At 29.3% G+C, this 19,967-nt stretch overlaps 3 protein-coding genes across 5 annotated transcripts in view; 2 read left to right on the forward strand and 1 right to left on the reverse strand.

Annotated features, from left to right (window-relative positions):
• The window catches only part of LOC123299784 (copper-transporting ATPase 1), a 35,133-nt gene extending 33,698 nt beyond the window's left edge, over positions 1–1,435 (reverse strand). Inside the window, exons 1-2 of one of the 2 annotated variants that reach the window (XM_044882136.1) lie at positions 1,171–1,434; positions 956–1,100 (exon numbers count right to left, since the gene is read on the reverse strand). In XM_044882136.1, coding sequence (XP_044738071.1) covers positions 956–1,100; positions 1,171–1,216 — 191 coding nt within the window. In that variant the 5' untranslated portion in view covers positions 1,217–1,434. Of the gene's footprint in view, positions 1–955; positions 1,101–1,170 lie in introns of both variants that reach the window. The other variant, XM_044882137.1, reaches the window with a different exon arrangement.
• Positions 1,436–3,084: 1,649 nt separating this feature from the next.
• Positions 3,085–7,007, forward strand: LOC123300048 (GDP-Man:Man(3)GlcNAc(2)-PP-Dol alpha-1,2-mannosyltransferase). The gene is made up of 7 exons (XM_044882516.1): positions 3,085–3,264; positions 3,338–3,577; positions 4,372–4,607; positions 4,666–4,883; positions 5,565–6,036; positions 6,168–6,363; positions 6,898–7,007. The coding sequence occupies exons 1-7, from the start codon at positions 3,242–3,244 to the stop codon at positions 6,971–6,973; spliced, it is 1,461 nt and encodes a 486-aa protein (XP_044738451.1). The 5' UTR covers positions 3,085–3,241; the 3' UTR covers positions 6,974–7,007.
• Positions 7,008–8,292: 1,285 nt separating this feature from the next.
• On the forward strand, positions 8,293–15,017 carry LOC123300677 (protein ovarian tumor locus-like). 2 transcript variants are annotated; one of them, XM_044883288.1, is made up of 8 exons: positions 8,293–8,517; positions 8,600–8,781; positions 9,286–9,440; positions 10,180–10,500; positions 11,359–11,664; positions 12,787–12,935; positions 13,056–13,728; positions 14,575–15,017. In XM_044883288.1, the coding sequence occupies exons 1-8, from the start codon at positions 8,392–8,394 to the stop codon at positions 15,000–15,002; spliced, it is 2,340 nt and encodes a 779-aa protein (XP_044739223.1). In that variant the 5' UTR covers positions 8,293–8,391; the 3' UTR covers positions 15,003–15,017. The 2 variants fall into 2 exon arrangements, with proteins under 2 accessions (XP_044739223.1, XP_044739224.1); XM_044883289.1 differs by having other exon boundaries at positions 13,056–13,701.
• Positions 15,018–19,967: the final 4,950 nt, after the last annotated feature.

Below are 19,967 nucleotides of genomic sequence, written 5' to 3' on the forward strand. Positions count from 1 at the left end.
TTAATCACAAAAATATCTACTAACAAGTATCCATGTTTAGTAATAATGTGACGAATAATAAACTGTTGAATATTTAAAATAAATTTCGATTTTTACCCCAATTTCCTAGATCAATTTTTGGTATTATATAAATACGTATTTCGACTACAAAGTAGTCATCATCAGTATAAAGTAGTTAATCGTAATTACTCTTATTGTGTATGTTACTCGTTGCTAATTCGGTGGCGGACTGCGGACTGCAAATTAGCAACGAGTAATATATAAAATAAGAGTAAAAGTTTTATTTCACATAATTAGTTTTAACGCTCGTGTGACCGAAGTCCTAAACTTAAACAATTACGCAAATATTCAACTTTTCATTAAGTGTTAAATTATTAATTTTAACGAAATTCAAATATTTTCATAGAGACTTTTTTATAAATATCGTTTTTCAAGTGTGGGATGGTTTGTTTAATTAAACCCAAAAATAAAAACTTCAGCCTTTTTTATCCAACGACAATTCTCGCAATTGAAAATGATCATTCGTAATAAAATTCATAGAATAATAATTTCAATTTTTCGAAAATCTATGCAAAATTTGTTGAAATTTTTGCAGTACAAAATTCTTTCACTCGAAAACTAAACATAGAAGTATGAGCACTCAGTTCAAGAATTATTAGATGGAATTCGACTGGGATTCATTTTTTTATTACTCCAGTATGTTACAGTGTCTGTGTTTCTGTTGAAAAGTGTAATATTATTCTACTTAGAAATTTCTACACAAACATCGATAAGGTGAAAAGATATTGCGTCTACGATAATGCTTAGACTAAGACATATTGATCAAATATAATTCACAGGAGGGGGCAGGTGATATTAAGAAACTGCATTTTCATAAAATACTTGGGAAATCAGGTAATAATTATAAGTATCCTTAATAATTTGTTCTGACAAAAACAAACAATAAAACACTTACCAATCACCCTTTTTACCATCATTCCGAACGATTACAGTATTATAATCGGGTGAAATAAAAATCTCCTCTTCTTCATCTCCCCCATCAGCTTTACCAAATTTTCTTTTTTTCTTATTTTCCTTTTCTTTTTTACCAGCATAATCTCCTAGAATAAAAAGAGTATGATAGTATCATAGATAATTCTAACAAAAAGGTTAAAATCAAATTGAAAATACCTTCAAAATCATATAACGCTTCTGTTTTATCCCCATATGATGTCATCTTGAACAATTAAAATCAAATGTTTACACCCTTTATAAACTTAAAACTAATGACGAATTCAAACATAATTCACACAACCCGAATAATTTATGGAAAATTAATAATTATAAACAATTCATCCAAAATTGCACACGGACCAAAAGTTTTGTCACTTGGTTAAGGCAATTGTCAATGTCAAATCTGACAGATTGCACACAGATAGTCAAAAAAATAAAAATAATTTTAACTGGAATTTAGTTTAATTTCAATTTCAATTACATACTCATTTTTAATTGAATAACAAAAAAAGAATATCTTTTATCATATCTTTTTATTGAGAACAATGATTATCATTATACTTCTTACACAATTTTTAATAAAAAATATTATTTGATTTGAGGTTAGGTTAAAAATAACCTTTTTTATTTGAAATTTATACCCGATTATTTTAAATTTTAAAATTTTTTTCTAGAAATTAAAACCATATCAAAATCGTTATATTAATTTTATAAAAATTAGAAAATTCGAGTACATTTTTCAAAATTTTTAAAACTACAAGGTCTTCAATTTGTGAACACGAAATTTCAACAGGTGACCGAAAAAACAATTTAAAGATACAGATTGTATTCATTTTAAATCGTTTTATCTGTTGAGTTGCTATGTTTTATCTGTTTTCTGTTTTAAGTCCATAATTACCCTTGATATAAATTGAATATTGATTGCTTTATTTATAACGAATCCAGTATACAGGAAGTACAATGAAAATTTCTCAAAAAATTATGACAAAATTTTTCAAGTATTAAGTCAAGTATCAATAGTTGGCCACAGCGCTGGTTATCGAGGCGCAAACTAAGAACGAATAAAATAATGTATTACAGACGTTATTTTATTTTCTACAGGCTAATTTTTTATTTTCTAATCACTTTTCTTTTTTAATTCATAAAAATCATTATGATATAGTTTTTCAATGATTTTGAATAATAATCATATCATCGCAAAAGCAGGATGTTCATCATTATTTTAATCACCCTTCAATAACGTCCCCACGTCCAACTATATTTTTCCTTTCAAATCTATTAACGAACGGGTTGCTATACTCGTAATATAATTATTTATGACGAGATGAACTACCCTGTACATCTATTCACATATGATTACATCCAAATTTTTTCAGAATCTGGAGAATGTTACTTTTTGAATACTAGCACAAAAGTCTCAATACTTCTTAGTAATCGGGATATTTTAGCTAGAAGTTGATAAAAAACAAGGTATACTCTGTACTCTAAGGTATACATATACTATTATGTGCAATTTTGACATATTTGTGTATTTTATACAACAGTTTATTTCAAGATTAAAGTAAAATATTCCGAAAACTAAGAACTTTTGAGCTTTGTAGCGGCTGAAACTTTTGTTCCATTCTTCAAGGATAATAATTTTTTTAATTTTCAGAAAATTTGACCCAAACTACTTTTTCGTAAGAAACATTAGTACCTTCAAACTTATGTTTGAAATATTAAGCAGAGTTAAAAAAAAAAAAAGTAAATGAGATTCAATATATTGAATAGAAGATGAAGTAATAATAATTCTTATATTACTGAGAGCCAACTTCTTAATAAATACGTGCATACTTTCTTGTAAGAACTTTTGATGGTTTGGTTTTTCAGACTTTCTTATAAGAAATTCTTATAATGTGCCGAATCCTAAAATATTTGACAGAATTTGAAGCACTCTGTATTTCATGCCATTCTTAACTTGAAGACAGTGTACCCCGCTAAAGTCACAAATTTAAAAAATAAAAATAAAACAGTGTTTGTGAGTTGATATAAGATTTCTTGATTTTCATAATCAGCTAAAATAATTTAATTTTTAAATAATTAAAATAGTTTTATTAAAATAATCACCAAACTCAAAAAAAAATACAGAATTGATTCAACTGACATGACGTGTTTTCAAATTTGAACACATCACAACAGAGAAACATGTCAAAAATAACAATGTGCGGAATTATTTAAATAAAAATATCTTGGTAGTTTATCCAAAAAAATGTCTTGCATTTTTCATTTAATGTAAGTTTTAAATGAATAATTTTTTTTATAAAAATGAATTAGTAAATATAAATATACGATTATTTTTTTGCAGGATGAACATTCTGTTGTCGGCACAGTTTGTTTTATCATTTATTAGTTTTGTTGTTTTCTTTTTATCTGTTTTACTTCCATTAATAGTAATATATTTAAGGCGACAAATCACTTTAAAACGTAAAATATTAAGGGATTCACATAAAGATAAGACTATTGTGGGGTTATTTCATCCTTATTGTAATGCTGGTGGAGGTGGCGAACGTGTTTTGTGGTGTGCGATTAGATCTTTACAGAAGAGGTTTGTAATTCATCAAATTAAATTATTTCAAACATGTATGTGTTCTTTTTATGTTTAAGACGTTGATCTTTAAAAATATTGTGCGATCATCGTTTACAAAAATGCAAATATCTTGAAAACGAAAAATCGCAACCACATTCAAGAAAAAAAAAGTTTTTCTAATTAGTATTTAGCTCAAGTTTTTGAATTTTTGTAAACGGTGAGGTTTGGTTCAAAATATGAGATTCAATAGGTTTTTTTCTACTTTCATGACAATTTCAGCACGATTGGTTGTTATGAACTTGTAAGGGTTCAATTATTCGAATTTTTCTACGCGTTATGTATTTGAGTCATACACAAATTCTTAAACTAATTTAACCTTGCTACTTCATTTTGTTATTAATAAAATATCTTTTCAAAATGTTTATATAAGTTACGATAAAAATTTCAAATAGATGTTCGCAGAACAGATATTCACAACAAATATCCACAACATTCAAACATATGTTCAGGCAGAATTGACGTTGAGCTAATTTTAATTTCAGATTACGAAGCAACTAATAACCGGGGTGCTTCGCCAGTGTAGATCATAGCGGGTCGTCATATTTGATTTATTTGCCCCTTTTTTTACATGCTAATAAAAAATGAACCTTCATATCTTTTATCGTCACCTGAAGTGTGATTATTTGTTCTGAAAAAAATAATTTATATTTGAATTGTCTTTCTCTCGTAGTTGAGAATATTGCAAAACTCGTATCTAGATTTTAGCTTTTATCGTGAAATTTAAAAGTATTGAAATATATTTCTTATTTTAGGCACCCATCTGCTATATATTATATTTACACTGGAGATACAGAAGCTTTTCCAGAAGCAATTTTAAAAAATGTTCGAGACAACTTTAGTATAAATTTAGATGAAAAAAGTATCAAATTTATATATTTAAGACGTAGAAAATGGGTTGAAGGAAGTACTTACCCTTATTTTACGTTACTAGCCCAAAGTTTGGGTTCAATGTGGCTAAGCTTAGAAGCTATAGATAAATTACAACCAGGTAAAATAAATTCATAATTTTTTAAATGGTTTCATTAATTTATAACTATTTTTTCTAGATATAATGATCGATACAATGGGATATGCATTTACATATCCAGTATTTAAATATATTGGGCAATGCAAAGTAGCATGTTATACACATTATCCAACTATTACTTCAGATATGTTAAAAAGGGTTTATAGTCGAGCTATTACTCATAATAATCGAAGAATGATTGCAAATAGTTCGCTTTTAACATCTGTAAAAGCTTTCTATTATAGAATATTTGGAAAGGTAATATAATTGTGAAATACTTATGGGTGTATGAATGTACGAGAATGCCAATATTTGAAACATTTTTAGTTTTTATTATTTAAAAAGCATGTAAAGATTACAGTTCTTTTTCAAATCTCTACAATCCCTGTTCGAAAGTAATACAAAAGGTAGTCCATAGTCGCTTTTTAACTTTGTCTTTATTATAAAGATTATTTTCTATCATTTGAAAGGAAAATTAGCATCACAAAAAATGACCAATAAGAACTGGCTACTGAACCTTTTGTCAATATGAATTGGAATGGGACGAAAGTCTACCGAATACGTACATCTCAGTTGCCACCTCCAAAAAAAACTTGCATATCACACCTCAAATTATTCACCACCAAAAATCTCGTATATCGTTCGGAGAACTCTCACCTGCTTATCGGAAATATAAAGTAAAATGACTCATTTAAAAAGAGCAAGTTATTGAAGACCCTAAAATGTTAAGGTCTTTGTTGTTTTAACGGTCTTGTACAAATTGCAAAGTTTTTCACTTTAGCAAACTTTTATCTTTCTATTTCTGCGCTTAATATAACACTGCGAGCTATTCGCGAAAAAATTTTAGTTAAGGCAATATAAGCCTTTTTTTAACGTTCTAAAAATGGCTTATATTGCACAAGAAGTAAACATTTGTATCTGTATTAGTTCATATTTTAGATTTATGGCGTGGTTGGACGATGTTCAGATGCGATTATGGTAAATTCAAGTTGGACAGAAGATCATATAAATGATATATGGAATGTTCCAATGCGTACACATCGAATATATCCACCATGTGATGTAGAAAATTTAAAACAATTAACAAAATTACCTTATGATAAAATCAAAATTATATCACTTGGTCAATTTAGGCCAGAAAAAAACCATCCATTACAATTACGTGCAATGTATGAATTACGTACAATCTTAAGTGAACGATTATTCGATCAAGTTGAGTTATGTATTATTGGATCATGCCGAAATGCGGAAGATCAAACTCGTGTAAAAGATATGCAAGATTTATGTAAACATTTATCGTTAGAAAATCATGTTAAATTTAAAATTAATATCAGCTATGAAGAATTACATAAAGAACTAAGAGAAGGTACAATTGGAATACATTCAATGTGGAATGAACATTTTGGAATTGGTGAGTTATTCTTTCAGCGATCCATTTTAAATAATTCTGAACTTTCAGCTATCAATGACAATCTATCTTTTTAAACAAAGCGGGATTCAACATTTCGTCTTTTCAATAATATCTTATTTTTAATTTTGTAGGTATTGTTGAATGTATGGCCGCAGGGTTAATAATGGTAGCGCACAAATCAGGTGGACCTCTTCGTGATATAATTGAAACCAGTGAACCATCTAAAACTGGATATTTGGCAACAACAGATCAAGAATACGCATGTGCAATAGCGGCAATTATTTATTTGAACGAAATGCAAAGAGCATCTATAGCTGCAGCTGCAAGGTATTATGAAATTTGAAAATTTGATGTCGGCCCTTGCTTGAAATATTGTTTATTTAAAACAATTATCCCGTAAGATACAATAAATAATCAGGATACTTCATATTCTCACTTCTACCTTGGAAATGACTGAGAAATATTTGAGTGTTGACTAAAATGAGGGAAAATTTTTGAGTCATATAGTTTGGTTGCCATTTTTCACAGTTACAATTTTGTCGGCTTTGCCATGTCTACCGAGTGAGTGCTATGACAGAATTTATTAATGGAAATAAGTGATTATCCATTGAAAATACAAAAGTAAACATCTTGAGGCCACCAACAAGATTATCTAGCATAGTACGATTTAGGACCCGAAACACGAATTTTTCTATACATTATTCATCCAAAAATTTCTCGTCATCGTAGTCAGAAATGAAATTCTTTTGAGCCTCCTCCGAAACACAATCGACAAAACGGTTACCTCAATATACCACCATCTATCTTACGAACTAAATATTCTGTGCATTTTAAAATATTATTTTTATTCTTTTTAAACAGAGCTTCTGTGGATCGGTTTTCCGAGGAAGAATTTGATATTGGATTTGCTCGTGTTATGGCACCATTATTTGATTAAATTTATTTGTATATATTTTAATTCGAGAATAAATTGTCGTGTAAAAAATATAAATTGTTAATAAATGAATACAAAAATTCTATACAAATCCGTTTTTATTTTTATTTATATTACCTTTTGTTCTCGTAGCATGATTGTAACAAAGTCTACGTAATAAATATTTAATTTAAGTCTATAGATTAAACCCCACTCACCTATTTTAGAAATATGAGTATGTTTGAGAGGAAAACCATCTCATTCCAGAATTAATTCTCCACATTTTAAGCATGACGATTTACCAGAATCAAGATTTTTTAACCTTAAAAATCATTATTTTTAATAATAAGTCCATAGATGTCGTCTATAGCGAGTTTGAAAAACATTAAGATTTGTTAACGCATAGTCCATAACCATTATTTGGAAAAACTGAGGACCCATCCATGGTCTTTGATTCATTATGCACAGGGCCGAATTTAGGTATAGCCATGGTCCCAATGCTCCCATCAATTCGGATAAAATAGAACAATTATTGGTATGTTTCTTCATCATTACCCTGATGATTTAGACATGAATTTAGTTAATGAATCGATTAGAGATAGAACAAATGTTTAAATGTAAAAAATGTTCATTATAAAAAAATAATCAACTTTTGTTTGAAACATTTTCTTGTAAACAGCACTATTGACCCACGAGTTCGCTAATTAGGTAAAAATTTTGTAGTATGTATTAATATGGGAATACCATGCATAGACAGTCAACACTGTCTATGCATGGTATTTCAACAATAAACTCAGTCAATTGTTTGTTTTCACTTGTTTAGATGAAAATCAACATCATTTTACTTTAATAAAAAAGATAAAGATCATTAGTTATAATTTTAAGAAAGATAAGATATTTCGTAAAAAAAATTTTATAATAGGTTCTCAGCCTAAATATTTTTTTATAAAAACTCAGAAAAAATAACTTTTTTCATTTAAATTTTCTTTATTTGCTTATTTTATAAATTTTCTTCAAATTAAAGATAATTTGATTATATCGATATTGATCGTTTACTAATTTATGCATATATCGTATGTAATTACGTTTTTCATTTTTTTTAATGGTCCACATAACGTTATTAATTTATTTAAATGGTCAAAATTTAATGTGCAATAAAAACAAAATTCGGTGTCGGTAAAAAGAGTGGTAAAAAGATGTTGTTCTTTTCGCTACAGTTTTATGGGAGGGGTCTAATTGTTGTTTTTAAAACTTTTTCAAATACAAGTTTAAACTTATATGGCATTTGTTTTTGGAAAGTGTTATTTTAGTAAAAATATATTTACAAGAAAGTTTTAAAAAGAGTAAACGTTTTGTGAAAGCAAAAAAAGTTTTAAAATAAAAGAATTATTATTAATCATTCTACAAAATTAATTGAAAAAAAAAAGAAATACAAAAAAAAAATGAGTAACAGAGGATTTTTGAGACGAAGTCACCGAACTGTTGATCAGTTCTTAGAAAAATTAGGATATTATCGTAAATGTATTGCAAGAGATGAAACGTGTTTATTTCGAATTGTTGCAGAACAAGTAAGTTTAAGTTAAATATATCAATTTTTCCGGTTTTTTTTGTATAAAATATTTTCCCAATGTATTTATTTCATGTTAATAGTTATATAACACACAAACAATGCATTTACGCGTTCGCGAAGAAGTCCTGCAGTTTATGATTGAACATAGACATATTTTGTCCGGTTTTATACCAGAACCGTACGATGATTATTTGGATCGATTACGGAAACATCTTGTCGTTTGTGGAGATATTGAAATAAGTATTGTTAGCTTATTGTATGGGTAAGTATGTTGTAATTAAAGTCAAATAAGTGAATAACCAATTTTTCTATTTTCTTCTTCTAATTTCTTCGAATTTTAATTGAATCCATCACCCAAATTTGCCACCCACTAAATCTTAAGCCACTTCCTTTTTGAATTGCCTAAACTTTATGTGATGGATTTATAGCTAGGTCTGTGAGGTTTGAGTCTGGGCGACATGATTTTAGGGGCTGCAAAATTAAATAAGTTTTGGAACAAACGAAGCCTAAGGCGGCATTGAACCGAAATCCGTCACTGATAATAGGTTTCATTATAAACGTGTTTTAATGTTAGCAAACAAAATTTTTCCATCCTTACTACTTTCGCGGGTGAGCGGGTGAATTTTTCAACGCAGATTGTATTAGACGTCAACAATGCTTAATTTACCTACCCCCTTTTAAACATTATACGTTTTGTTTTTAATCTTTGAGAATATCTCTAAATAAACAAATAAAGTTTTAGACGGTAATATTTTTTTATTTTTAGGAGAGACGTTTTGGTTTTTGAACCAAAAGATGGCAAATTTATAAATGCAACCGCTCGTGACCTAAAAGAAAAGTTCTTATTATGCAGAACAACTGATGATCATTATGATGGAGTATTTCGACTTGAGTCTATTGAAACTGCGGCTTTTTGTCAATGTAAGTGAGCTACCTGCATTATTAAAAATCAAAATTACCTGTAAATGTCGTTGTCATCCAAATATGATAGTTCGATAACTAAGAAATTTGTCGTTATATCAAAAATCAAACAAATTTACGAGTTATAGATCATTAAGGATAATTAGGATCACAAAAAACACTAGTCCAGTTCGTAAATGATCTAATAATGTGCCCGAATGACTCCGAAATATATCTCAAAAAATACTCACTTAATCGTTAAATAAACCTGATTATTATATTTTTTTATCAAAATTACCTTAAGTATAGTGTATTTTTCATTGAATTCCAAAAAATTTGGGTGATTTTTCTCCATTTTTTCAAAGAAATTTCGAATTTCAGTAATTTGATGAAATATTTTTGCAATCGATTTGGATAAAAATTATTTTCTGTAGTAATTCCCACCCCAAAATACATAAACCAAGTTCTCTAGATGATCAGTTAAGTAATTTCTGAGAAATTGGCTAAAACAGTATACGAAGAATGACATCCCGGAGCAATCCTCAGTCGATATATCTTAGAAACTTGTATTTCAACCGCAAAATCATCCAAATTTCCATGCCTATAAACTCTTTGGATAAAAAGGACTTAAACATGAAAAAATCAGCTCATTTGCCGATTAGGTCAGTGTTTTGTGATACATTGTGCAACTGTTGCACCAACTGCAGTTTCCTGTTTGCGGCATTGAATATAGATTTTTATTTTCTAAAATATTTTCTAGCTATGATGTATGAATTACTTTATGAAAGAGTATTCGATGTTAAAGACACCGACATAATTGTTGACTTGATGTTACATTCGGATGGGGAAAATTCTGTTATCGAAACAAACAATAATAGTTCTGGTGAGAGTGGCGAACGTTTGTTGGCAGTCAAATCAATACTAAATTCAAGAGGATTACAATATGATGACAATGTATCAGAATCATTACGTAATATTGTTGATGAAGGTCTGGCACCATTCTCATTTAAAGTTGCAAAAGCTTTAGATCCAACAATTTATCGAAATATTGAATTTGATTCTTGGAATGAAATGCGCAAAGGTAAGTTTTTTTTATTATAATATAGATTTATTGTAAAAATGCGCCAGGTGCATGTCGTACATAGAACAGAACTTAGGGTTTCGTTGTCTGTCCTAATTGTAAGTAATAAACGGTAAAGGTAATTTAACGGCAACGTTAGGAAACCATTTGATGGTCAAAATCATCATCGTGCTACATTTCGTTGAATAGATTATAAAAATGTAATAAAAAGTTCCAAATAACTTTTCTCATAGGGTGGATATTTCCGAAGAGCTCTTAGATTATGTTGTTCACCTTCCGTCTTTAATTATCGCAACATGTTCGAACTAATTTTGGTTAAAATTTTGGGTACTTATACCTCGCTTATATTTATCTTTCAAACCAAAATCTACACGAAATGTTGCGTTTGAAAAAATAATCATCAAAATTTTTATCTTGCCCCATTTCCCCTCGTAATAGTTACAGATAGAAAAAACGCAAGTTATAATGTTTTTCAGATTTTTTAAACACACGCATCAACATAGCGGAATTATAAGGGTTCCTTGTTTGTCATTTGACAACTGAACACTAATAAAATTAAAAAAAAAAAAAGTAATTGGGAATACATTTGAAAAACTTATAATTTATTTGTAGAACGTCGATTTGTTTCCGCTCACGTTTATGTGGCTAAACTCAAGCTAAAAGTGTAGATTCCACACTTATTACATCTTCTAAAACAACTCAGTTGTTTATGTTTATGATTTGATACCAAAAAATATTGACACTCTGTATCTTTGAGGGCCCTTCCCAAGTAGCTTTGCAGGATTTCAATGGGGTGGAATTTAAAAGCAAGATAAGTATTACCAAAAAACCCATTATATTTTACATGATCTATTTCAGAAATTCGCTACAATCAGTGGTATAAAGGTGGTGAAGATTTAACTGAAGGTGTGCGATGTATGGTAAGATTGTCGATGGATAATGATGATAATGAAGAAGATAAATTTATGTGTTACATACAAAAATTATCGTCAGATAGTAAGCATGGTGAATATGAAGGCGATAAACCATGTGTTGTGTACATAGAAGAATTAGCAAAAATATGTACGGTACGACGCGATCAATTAGAGCCATTACCACATGCTACAGCTTGGCCGTTGCCATTAAAAACTTATAAACATTTGTACAAAGAAACTCTTTGTAACAGTAAGTTTTTCTCAGATCATTTTCTCTAAAAAAACATTACCACTAGGCATTAAAAAATACGTAACGAGGAATTCACAATCCATTTTGTTCGTAACTTTCGTTTAAGGAAGTATTTATTGAATCCAAGTACAAACATTGTTGAAAAAATATCCTTGATTAATTAATCCAGGATCCTTTGGAACCGAAATACTTTTTATATATTCAAGTTAGTTTATATATTACTAATGTTTTCTTCCATTCTCCACCGAGAAAACAGAAAATTTTATCTAAAATTTAACCTCTGGAGAATGTTAATTAAACACATTTTATTTGCTTAAAATCCACTTTATTTAAGATTTTGTCAGTCAAAATATTTTGTTTATGTACATTTTGACTATTTTAAGCTAATAAAATGTGTTTAATTAATGTTAATAACTTCCACAAATTAACGCTCTCAAACTTAAATTACTCTACTAGGAGAATGCTTTAGCGCCTTGCATTTCGTTCAAAAGTCGGTGGAATGAGTTGTAGACAGCGTTTTATTGTATATATCTTAGTGAGTCAATGAAAGATAGTTGAGATCGAAATATAATAGTACAACTGTTCATACGAAGGTGTAGAAAAAAGTCAATTGTGTTGAAAAATCAGGCAAATAGAAAAAAAAAACTATTATAAAAAATATATAAACTATTGTTATATTTTGAACTATTCAAAATTTGATCTTTGACAATTTTTCCTAACCCTGGCCGTTTTATAGGTACAAACGTTCAAAAAAAATGTCGTTATTTTGATGAAAATTTGATATTGACAAAATTAACTATTACTCCGTGGTTTTGATCAAATATTTGATTCAAAATCAATTGAATTTTATAGTTTAGACATTGCTAATTTTGGGTATTATTACCTCGATTAAATCGACTGGTATGTTAGGCTAAACTTGTTAACCAATAAACAAACTCATTTCTGTTTCCGTACTAGTTAAAGCAGTGACTAATTATAGTCGAAAAGTGTTCAACTGCAACTGCTTATTACCAAGAAGTCGACTTACTGTGAGCCCTTATCGGTTAAATACAGCCAAATATTCTTAACTCTATGCTATCTTAGTACAATCACAAATTAAACGTTTATTTTTTCCTATTTTAGAAAAGAACATCCGAAAATCTAAAACACCAAAATCATTAAAAAATTGTAAAATCTTAGATTTTTCAACGGATCCGGATGCCCCAAAGTTGAAAATTAAAACCAAAAAGGAGATTATTGGTACTCTCAATGCTTACAATAATTCAGTTCAAGTAAGTGAACGTTCGAAACATTTCTTTATTCAATTTAATTTAATTGTTTTATGACGCTAATGTTGTTTCTAGATACAAATACATGTTTTTTTTTTTAAATATTACTGTTAATTTCATTAGGAAAATGTTGAATACATCACAATGCCAGCATATGTTCCAAATCCATATACAACACATTCCCCCGAAAATTGGAATGAAAATACGTCGAATGATCAAATAATTACATCGCCGCATACAATAACAAATACAACATTACGTAATACATATCCAGTTTATGCAACCGAATATTTACCACAACCACCACCAGCGGCCATAGAATCATCAACTAGTAATTCGTACGTCATTGTAGATCCAAATACAATTGTTGATTACCCAACGAACAGACCACACGAACCAGTTAATTACAACGTATCACGTTCCCAGTCACCAAATGGAGCCGATTTACCATATCATGATATACCAACGTTACGATTTTTTTTCAACTTTGGCTTGGATTATTTTCGTAATATAAATACAACTATTTGGCATCATGCTAATGGTACAGAGGAAGTGTACAATCATAGCACACCCATGATAACAGCGGAGAGTCCACAACAAGTGATCACAACAGCCCCAACAACAGGTGTGTGGCCAATTTGTAGTGGATCGCCTGTAATTGTTCCACATGTTGGCGGCATTGATACGCAGCAAAGATTATCAATTGATATGCAACATTTGAACTTAAAAGAAGAATGTGAGGATGTTGATTACATTGGATATAAAAATGGTAAGAAAGCTGATGATAAAAATGTCGGTAAGTTTTATTCTAGTCGAAAGTTTGCAGTTCATCACAAAATTCTAATCACCTTCATACGCGTGTACTATCTTTATAAGTTATAACCTGTGTTATTCTGATGTATGAGCATTCATTAGTTTTCGAAATCGTTCAGCTAAGCGAGCGGGTAAATTCTAGCTCGTGTTATTTAATATCATATAGCTTTCCTCGATAAATAGATTGTCCAACACTAAAAGAAGTTTTCAATTCGAACCGGTAGTTCCAGAGATTAGCGCGTTCTACCAAACAAACTCTTCAGCTTTATATATTAGTTAAAGATTAAAATTCCTGTTAAAAAAAAAAAAAAAAACAAAAAAAAAGCGAACAAACAAGCAATATTTGCAGAGTAGAAGTGATAGAGTAAGACATGGGCCACAATTTCTGCACATTCGTGGTCAAGAAGGCTAAGACACTAGGCCGAGTTTGATTCTCGTTGACTATGAATAAATAAAATCAGATTTTTGTTCTCGATTTCTTCTGAATCTATTAGATTAGAAAAATTGTTACCAAAAAAAATTGAATTTGATTTGTTCTACAAATCTACACAACCGTGTAACAAACAAATGGAGGTTGGAAGTTAACCGTTTTAAAACAATTCTAAACCATTTTATGGTTATCGGGTAAGCTCATATCCATTAAATAGATATTTTTAAGAACTAATACTGTTTGAAAAAATCTTTTTTAATCAAAACACGGTAGAGAATCCGTAAGTTATTTACTAATAGCTGTACTGCCTTCTTCCTGGAAGTAATACATTACAGTAAACTACGATTAATAGGTAATATAGACAAAAAATTGATTAAATTATAACATTAATTTTTTTAGTATCCAAAAATCGTCAATGGAATAACAGCCGTAAACTTCAAAATCAAATACAAAAATCACCATCAAGTAAACTCACTTGGCAATATAATTCATCAATGATTGCACGAAACATTGAAGCATACCCAACATCAACACCGGCCGCCTATAATTGTGCTGTAGCAAAACCAACACCTGAAAGTATGAGTCCACCCAGCATTGAATACAATACACCAGGTTATTATACGCATTTCATCCCTGAACATCCACAAAACTTTGTGTATGCTCCAGCTCCGCCAGATATGCTACAACCGTATATTTATTCAAATTGTTATCCTGCACCATCGTTTGCGTACGTGCCAGAAGGTATTCAACCAATTCCTTATAGTACACCACAAACACATTCAAATCAACTAATAAAAACCTCGACTCCAAATAATTTATCCGCTTAAAATTTATATATTATTTTTATTATAACTGACTTTTAACGCTTAGTATTAGATGTATGGTCCTTAAGGGGTCGTATCGTGAGACAGTTATTTTCGATGGTGGAAAAATATCTTTTCGTAATTTTCACAATCTATTTATAATAATATTTTATTTGAAATCAATGATACATAAAAATATTATTCTTCCAAATTTAGCTAAAGTAGATGGTTAGGTCATATGTAGAGTATTTTTGAATAAATGGTCATAAATCAAGGGAATAGTGAGGTATGTCGAGACAATCATTTTATGAGTTACATATGTAACTCATAAAATGTCAAAAATACACGCATTGTTTTGAATTTGTATCAAAACTGTTGAATTAAAAAAAAAATTCGGGAAACATTTTTGTTATTTAATGTTTTGCTCTATCACTAACAGTTTTCGCGCAGTTTTCTCTATCTGTAACAAACTGTTAGTAGATATATCGAGTGTTACATATAACGGGGCGGTCTAAGAACTTTCCAGAGAATAATTATTTTGTAAAATAAGCTTCATGGGTAAAAAAAAATTATTTAGTGAAGTATATTAATATGAGGCCCAATGAACACCAATTTCAAATAAAAAGCCCCATTTTTTGTTGTCAATTCGTGTATGATATTAGAAAAAAATATAAATTATTATGCGCTATATTTTTGAAAGGTTAAGAATATTTACTTGTTTCGTTATTTTTTAAGTAGAATTTTACACGAAATGACAAAAAAAAAACAAAGTTTTCCGTTTGAAATTTTGAATTTGATTTTCATAGGGTACATACAAATTTCAAAATCAATTTTTTTTTTAATCCATGAAGTTTTTGCATTAAACATTTGTCAGAAGTTTTTGAGCCGTTCCGTTATTTGCGTGACATGGTGAAAAACAGCGATTAAAACAAGCTGTTAGAGATTGAGCAAAATATGACTCTTATAAAAATACAAATAAATAGATCTTGTAATGAAATTATTTTAGTAAACTCAACAAGTTCCGAATAAATTCAAAATGGTACGCGTAATTTTATCGTCACCAGCTTCGTAGAGGCATCTTTGGACTCATGTTATTTTTAATAAAATGCCTTTATATAACGGCATAATGCCATTAGAATTGAGATGATACCTCAATTCCTAAGCAGTAGGATCGCCTTAAGTTCCTTAAAAAAAATCAGGGATGTGTTTTTAATACTTGCGTTTCAAAATACATACCAGTATACTTACTACTGTACCTAGTATAGATAGGCGGCATTTTCTTGGAAAATCAAATCGTTTTATTTTTCAATCAATAAACACCATTTCTATACTAGCTAATAAACTGATATACATTTTGAAACTAAAGGATTATTCATTCATTAGTGCTCTTCTACCAATAAGACTATTCAAATTAGCGATAACATATATCGCTATATATATTAAATGTTAAATAAGGAGAAATTCGAAAAAACAAGTTCAAAGCGTACATATGACAATAAAATTATCTCAAAATTATTAAAATTTATTTAAGTATTAATTTATAATTATTAATTATAAGTTTGTAAAAAATTAACAAGATGCGTAAACTATTATGCAAATTTTGCATCGATTACATAGATTTATGTAACACAGAATTAAATTTTTTTTTTTTTCGTACTTTTTATTTTATTCGTTTTGACAATTTTAATATATTGAGATAAATCATCACAGTTATTTATTTAAAAATTTGACACAGAGAGTTACTTTTGGGATAAAAAATAATTCATTACACTGATGAAATTTCTTATAAATAATAATTAATAATCTTAATTGAATCGCGATCCCATAGATACAAATTAAAGGACTCTGTACAAACTTTATGGGGAAAAAATTTTGTTGAATTCGAATAAATCGTAAGATACAGTTAGACGAAGATTAAACATTTAATAGGTCATCAAGCTCGGAAACACGTTTTTTAAATCAGGAATAAAGCTGCGATCATATTAGTGTCAATTTAAACGCACGTTGAACGGATGTTTATTACAATTACATAGTATTAAATAGAATTATCTATAACGTACGTTAAAATTAACGCCAGTGTGACCAGCTCTATTTAACACAATATATTTGTAAAACGTATGTTTAAAACAATGTACGTTAGTTTTAACGCTGGTGTGACCGCAGCTTCAAAGTTAAAAAATAGACAATAATACATCCTATCGGAAGCTTATAATTGAAAAAATTTTCACATAAGTAGAAAAGTTATTGAAAGATTTATTTATTCCATTTTTAAATACTTTATTGAACGATAGATTTAAGGCGAAATTTTATTTTCATGTCCCATTATTTAGGGTGTTAATGGATCGGTTTTTGATAGTTTTATTCTAGTCATTTTTAATCTCAAGTGAATATTTATTAACTCCAAAGGAGTTTTGTAAGTTTCCAAAGGTGTGTATCTTTGCCTATTTTAAAACTTTAACCACTGATTTATGTTCAAAAAGAGAGTTTCCGAATTTGGTAGTAATTGGGACAATTTATTATCTTTTAAATTATCAGTTTACTTAGTTATTCAAATCCATTAAGTATTTTCCCATTTGATTTGTCTGGCCTCCTTTAATAATTTAAAATTTTCTTCTTTTCGTTATTATTCATAGTATTTTACGTCTGTTATGATTTATAGTTGAAAAATATTCAAGTTAATTTATATTTTTGTCTAATTATCTACACATAAAGTAATTTATTTATTAAATCATGTTTTTCCAAAAAAATTTTCCAAGTAAACATTAACTTTTAAATTAGTTTACTTAGAGAACGAGTCCAATTTTATGGAAAGTTCTTTTAAATTTTTGTTTTAAAGGCTGTATTTATACAGCAAAAGATTTTATAAAAGGTCTATATTATAAAGGATCCTATATATTGAAACACTTTCGATAAATTCGGGTATAACCACGGATATCTGTAGTAACATGTTGATCAAATTTCTAAAAAACGAAATTCGCTTTTACATCATTATTGGCAGACTGGAAAAAATTGATTAGTTTTCCTGTTACGAGCTGACGGTCTATTATGCTAACTTGAATACTCTGAGTGTTTAACTCAGGTTACTAAGAACTTTGCTCGACCTAACACTTTCATTATGTATTTTCACTTAGACATATGATATGTAATTCAGTCAAATTAAACATTGATCGCTACATCAATTAAGATATTTTTGTTTTTTTAGTATATTGTTTGTAATGTAAGGACAATATTAAATCAAAGTTTTCGTCCTCGACAGACGACTGGATCATTCTCAAAAATAAAAGTTATCATTATTCCAGTTTTGGTCGAATTTGACCCGGAAGGACTGGTTTTCAACAAATATTATTTATGAATTCATTTTTAAATATACTAAATTTGCAACAACTTGAGGCCAGAAGGGTTTATATAGGACCGATAGTTTCGGAAATGCAGCTTTTCAAAATTTGGCCAATTTTTGAAGTTACACCATTATTCATCCACAGATGGCATACCAGACGAAGATGAAGTGGACGAAGAATTGTCGACGTCCGTCTGGATATTCTTGAAAACCATCCTGACACCCAGACGTCGTCTTGTGCTATCCAGGTCCATCAAAGGGGGGCAAAGTTGGATTAAAATAGTATTCCGTGGAAACCCTCTCTATTCCTCTCATTTGGCTCTCGTGGTTGAGGGGGGTCACTTTAGCATCCCCTAAGACTCTAAAAGAACTAACTGAGAGGAAAGGAGTGGGTTTCCAAGGAAATGCTAGATCTTCAGAAACTTGAATAGAGTACCTGCTGATGATGTATTTATTTTAATAAAATTTTGCCTTATTTGATATATCTGATTGATCCAAGGCGTCGTCTTTTAAAATGTCAGGAGATGGGTCAAGAATATGCAGACAAGCCCCGGCAATTTTTCGTCTGGCATGTCAACTATGGGCGCGTAACGAGTATTTCCGAAATTATCGGTCCTATAAATACTATTCTGGCTTTGTTGCTTTAGCCTACTCTAAAAATGAATCCACAATCTTATATGAAAAACCAGTCCTTCTGGGTCAAAATCGACTAAAACTGAAATAAGGTAAAATTTTTATTTTTTTGAGAATGATCCGGTTGCCTGCCGTTGTCGAAAACATATATTTAACATTGCCATTAACAAACAACATCTCAAAAAAATAAAAATATTTAATTTTAAGCAGCGTTCACGTCTTTTTTTTTCATGTTTAATTTGAATGAATTAATGTAATCAAAAATGAAATTCGGAACGTGGTGGTATTGATGTATTTGATCGATTTACCGAGATGATATTCGATTTTACCGAAAGTGTTTTACCATAGTTTTTTGTAAGATTCTTTTAATTAATTTTTATAAAGTCTTTGACAGTCTAAACGTAGTCAATTGGAAAATAAAGAATTTTTAAAATTTATTTTATAACAAATTATTTTTTCTTTTTTTTGTAGAATAAATTTTTATACTTTGTTATTATGTACTATATTTATATTATTATTAGAATAATATCATTATTTTGGGAAAAAACTTCTGTAAATTTTTCATTAAATTAATAAAATAAAAGTGATATACTTTTTTTTAATCGCCTATCATTATAATGTATAGATATTTTCCATAAATCTATAGATATTTTCCATATCTCCATCTAACATCGGCGAATTGTGTTCGATAAGCGATTGAGAATGAGATTGAAAATTATGAAAATTTTGGATATACATCATTTGAAGCGAATTCAAAGTTACAAAATTTCTAAATCTCCTTTTTTGTACAAGGTTACCTATTGATGATTTTATACAAGATTGTATGAGAATAACATATACCTTGACATACGCGAATTTCGACATACGCGGTTGGCACTTGATCCTATCTATTGCGTAAGTTCGAGGTATTACTGTAATTGTGTTGGGTCCAGATAAATTGAGTTGTTTTGATAATGGATACATTCAAAACACAGTTTTCCACTTCGAAAAATTCAAGGAAGTGGTGTTTATCAGTCTAT

The sequence above is a fragment of the Chrysoperla carnea genome, chromosome 5 (assembly GCF_905475395.1).
Source record: "Chrysoperla carnea chromosome 5, inChrCarn1.1, whole genome shotgun sequence".
In the NCBI taxonomy this organism is placed as follows: Eukaryota; Metazoa; Arthropoda; class Insecta; order Neuroptera; family Chrysopidae; genus Chrysoperla; species Chrysoperla carnea.

Excerpts from the sequence above, each read along its gene's own strand:
- LOC123300048 (XM_044882516.1), top strand. The coding sequence starts at position 3,242 with ATGTCTTGCATTTTTCATTTAAT. Across the intron at positions 3,265-3,337 it reads TCTTGCATTTTTCATTTAAT|GATGAACATTCTGTTGTCGG; the intron begins GTAAGTTTTAAA and ends ATTTTTTTGCAG. Across the intron at positions 4,884-5,564 it reads ATTATAGAATATTTGGAAAG|ATTTATGGCGTGGTTGGACG; the intron begins GTAATATAATTG and ends TTCATATTTTAG.
- LOC123300677 (XM_044883288.1), top strand. The coding sequence starts at position 8,392 with ATGAGTAACAGAGGATTTTTGAGACGAAGTCACCGAACTGTTGATCAG. Across the intron at positions 8,518-8,599 it reads TTCGAATTGTTGCAGAACAA|TTATATAACACACAAACAAT; the intron begins GTAAGTTTAAGT and ends TCATGTTAATAG. Across the intron at positions 9,441-10,179 it reads AACTGCGGCTTTTTGTCAAT|CTATGATGTATGAATTACTT; the intron begins GTAAGTGAGCTA and ends AATATTTTCTAG.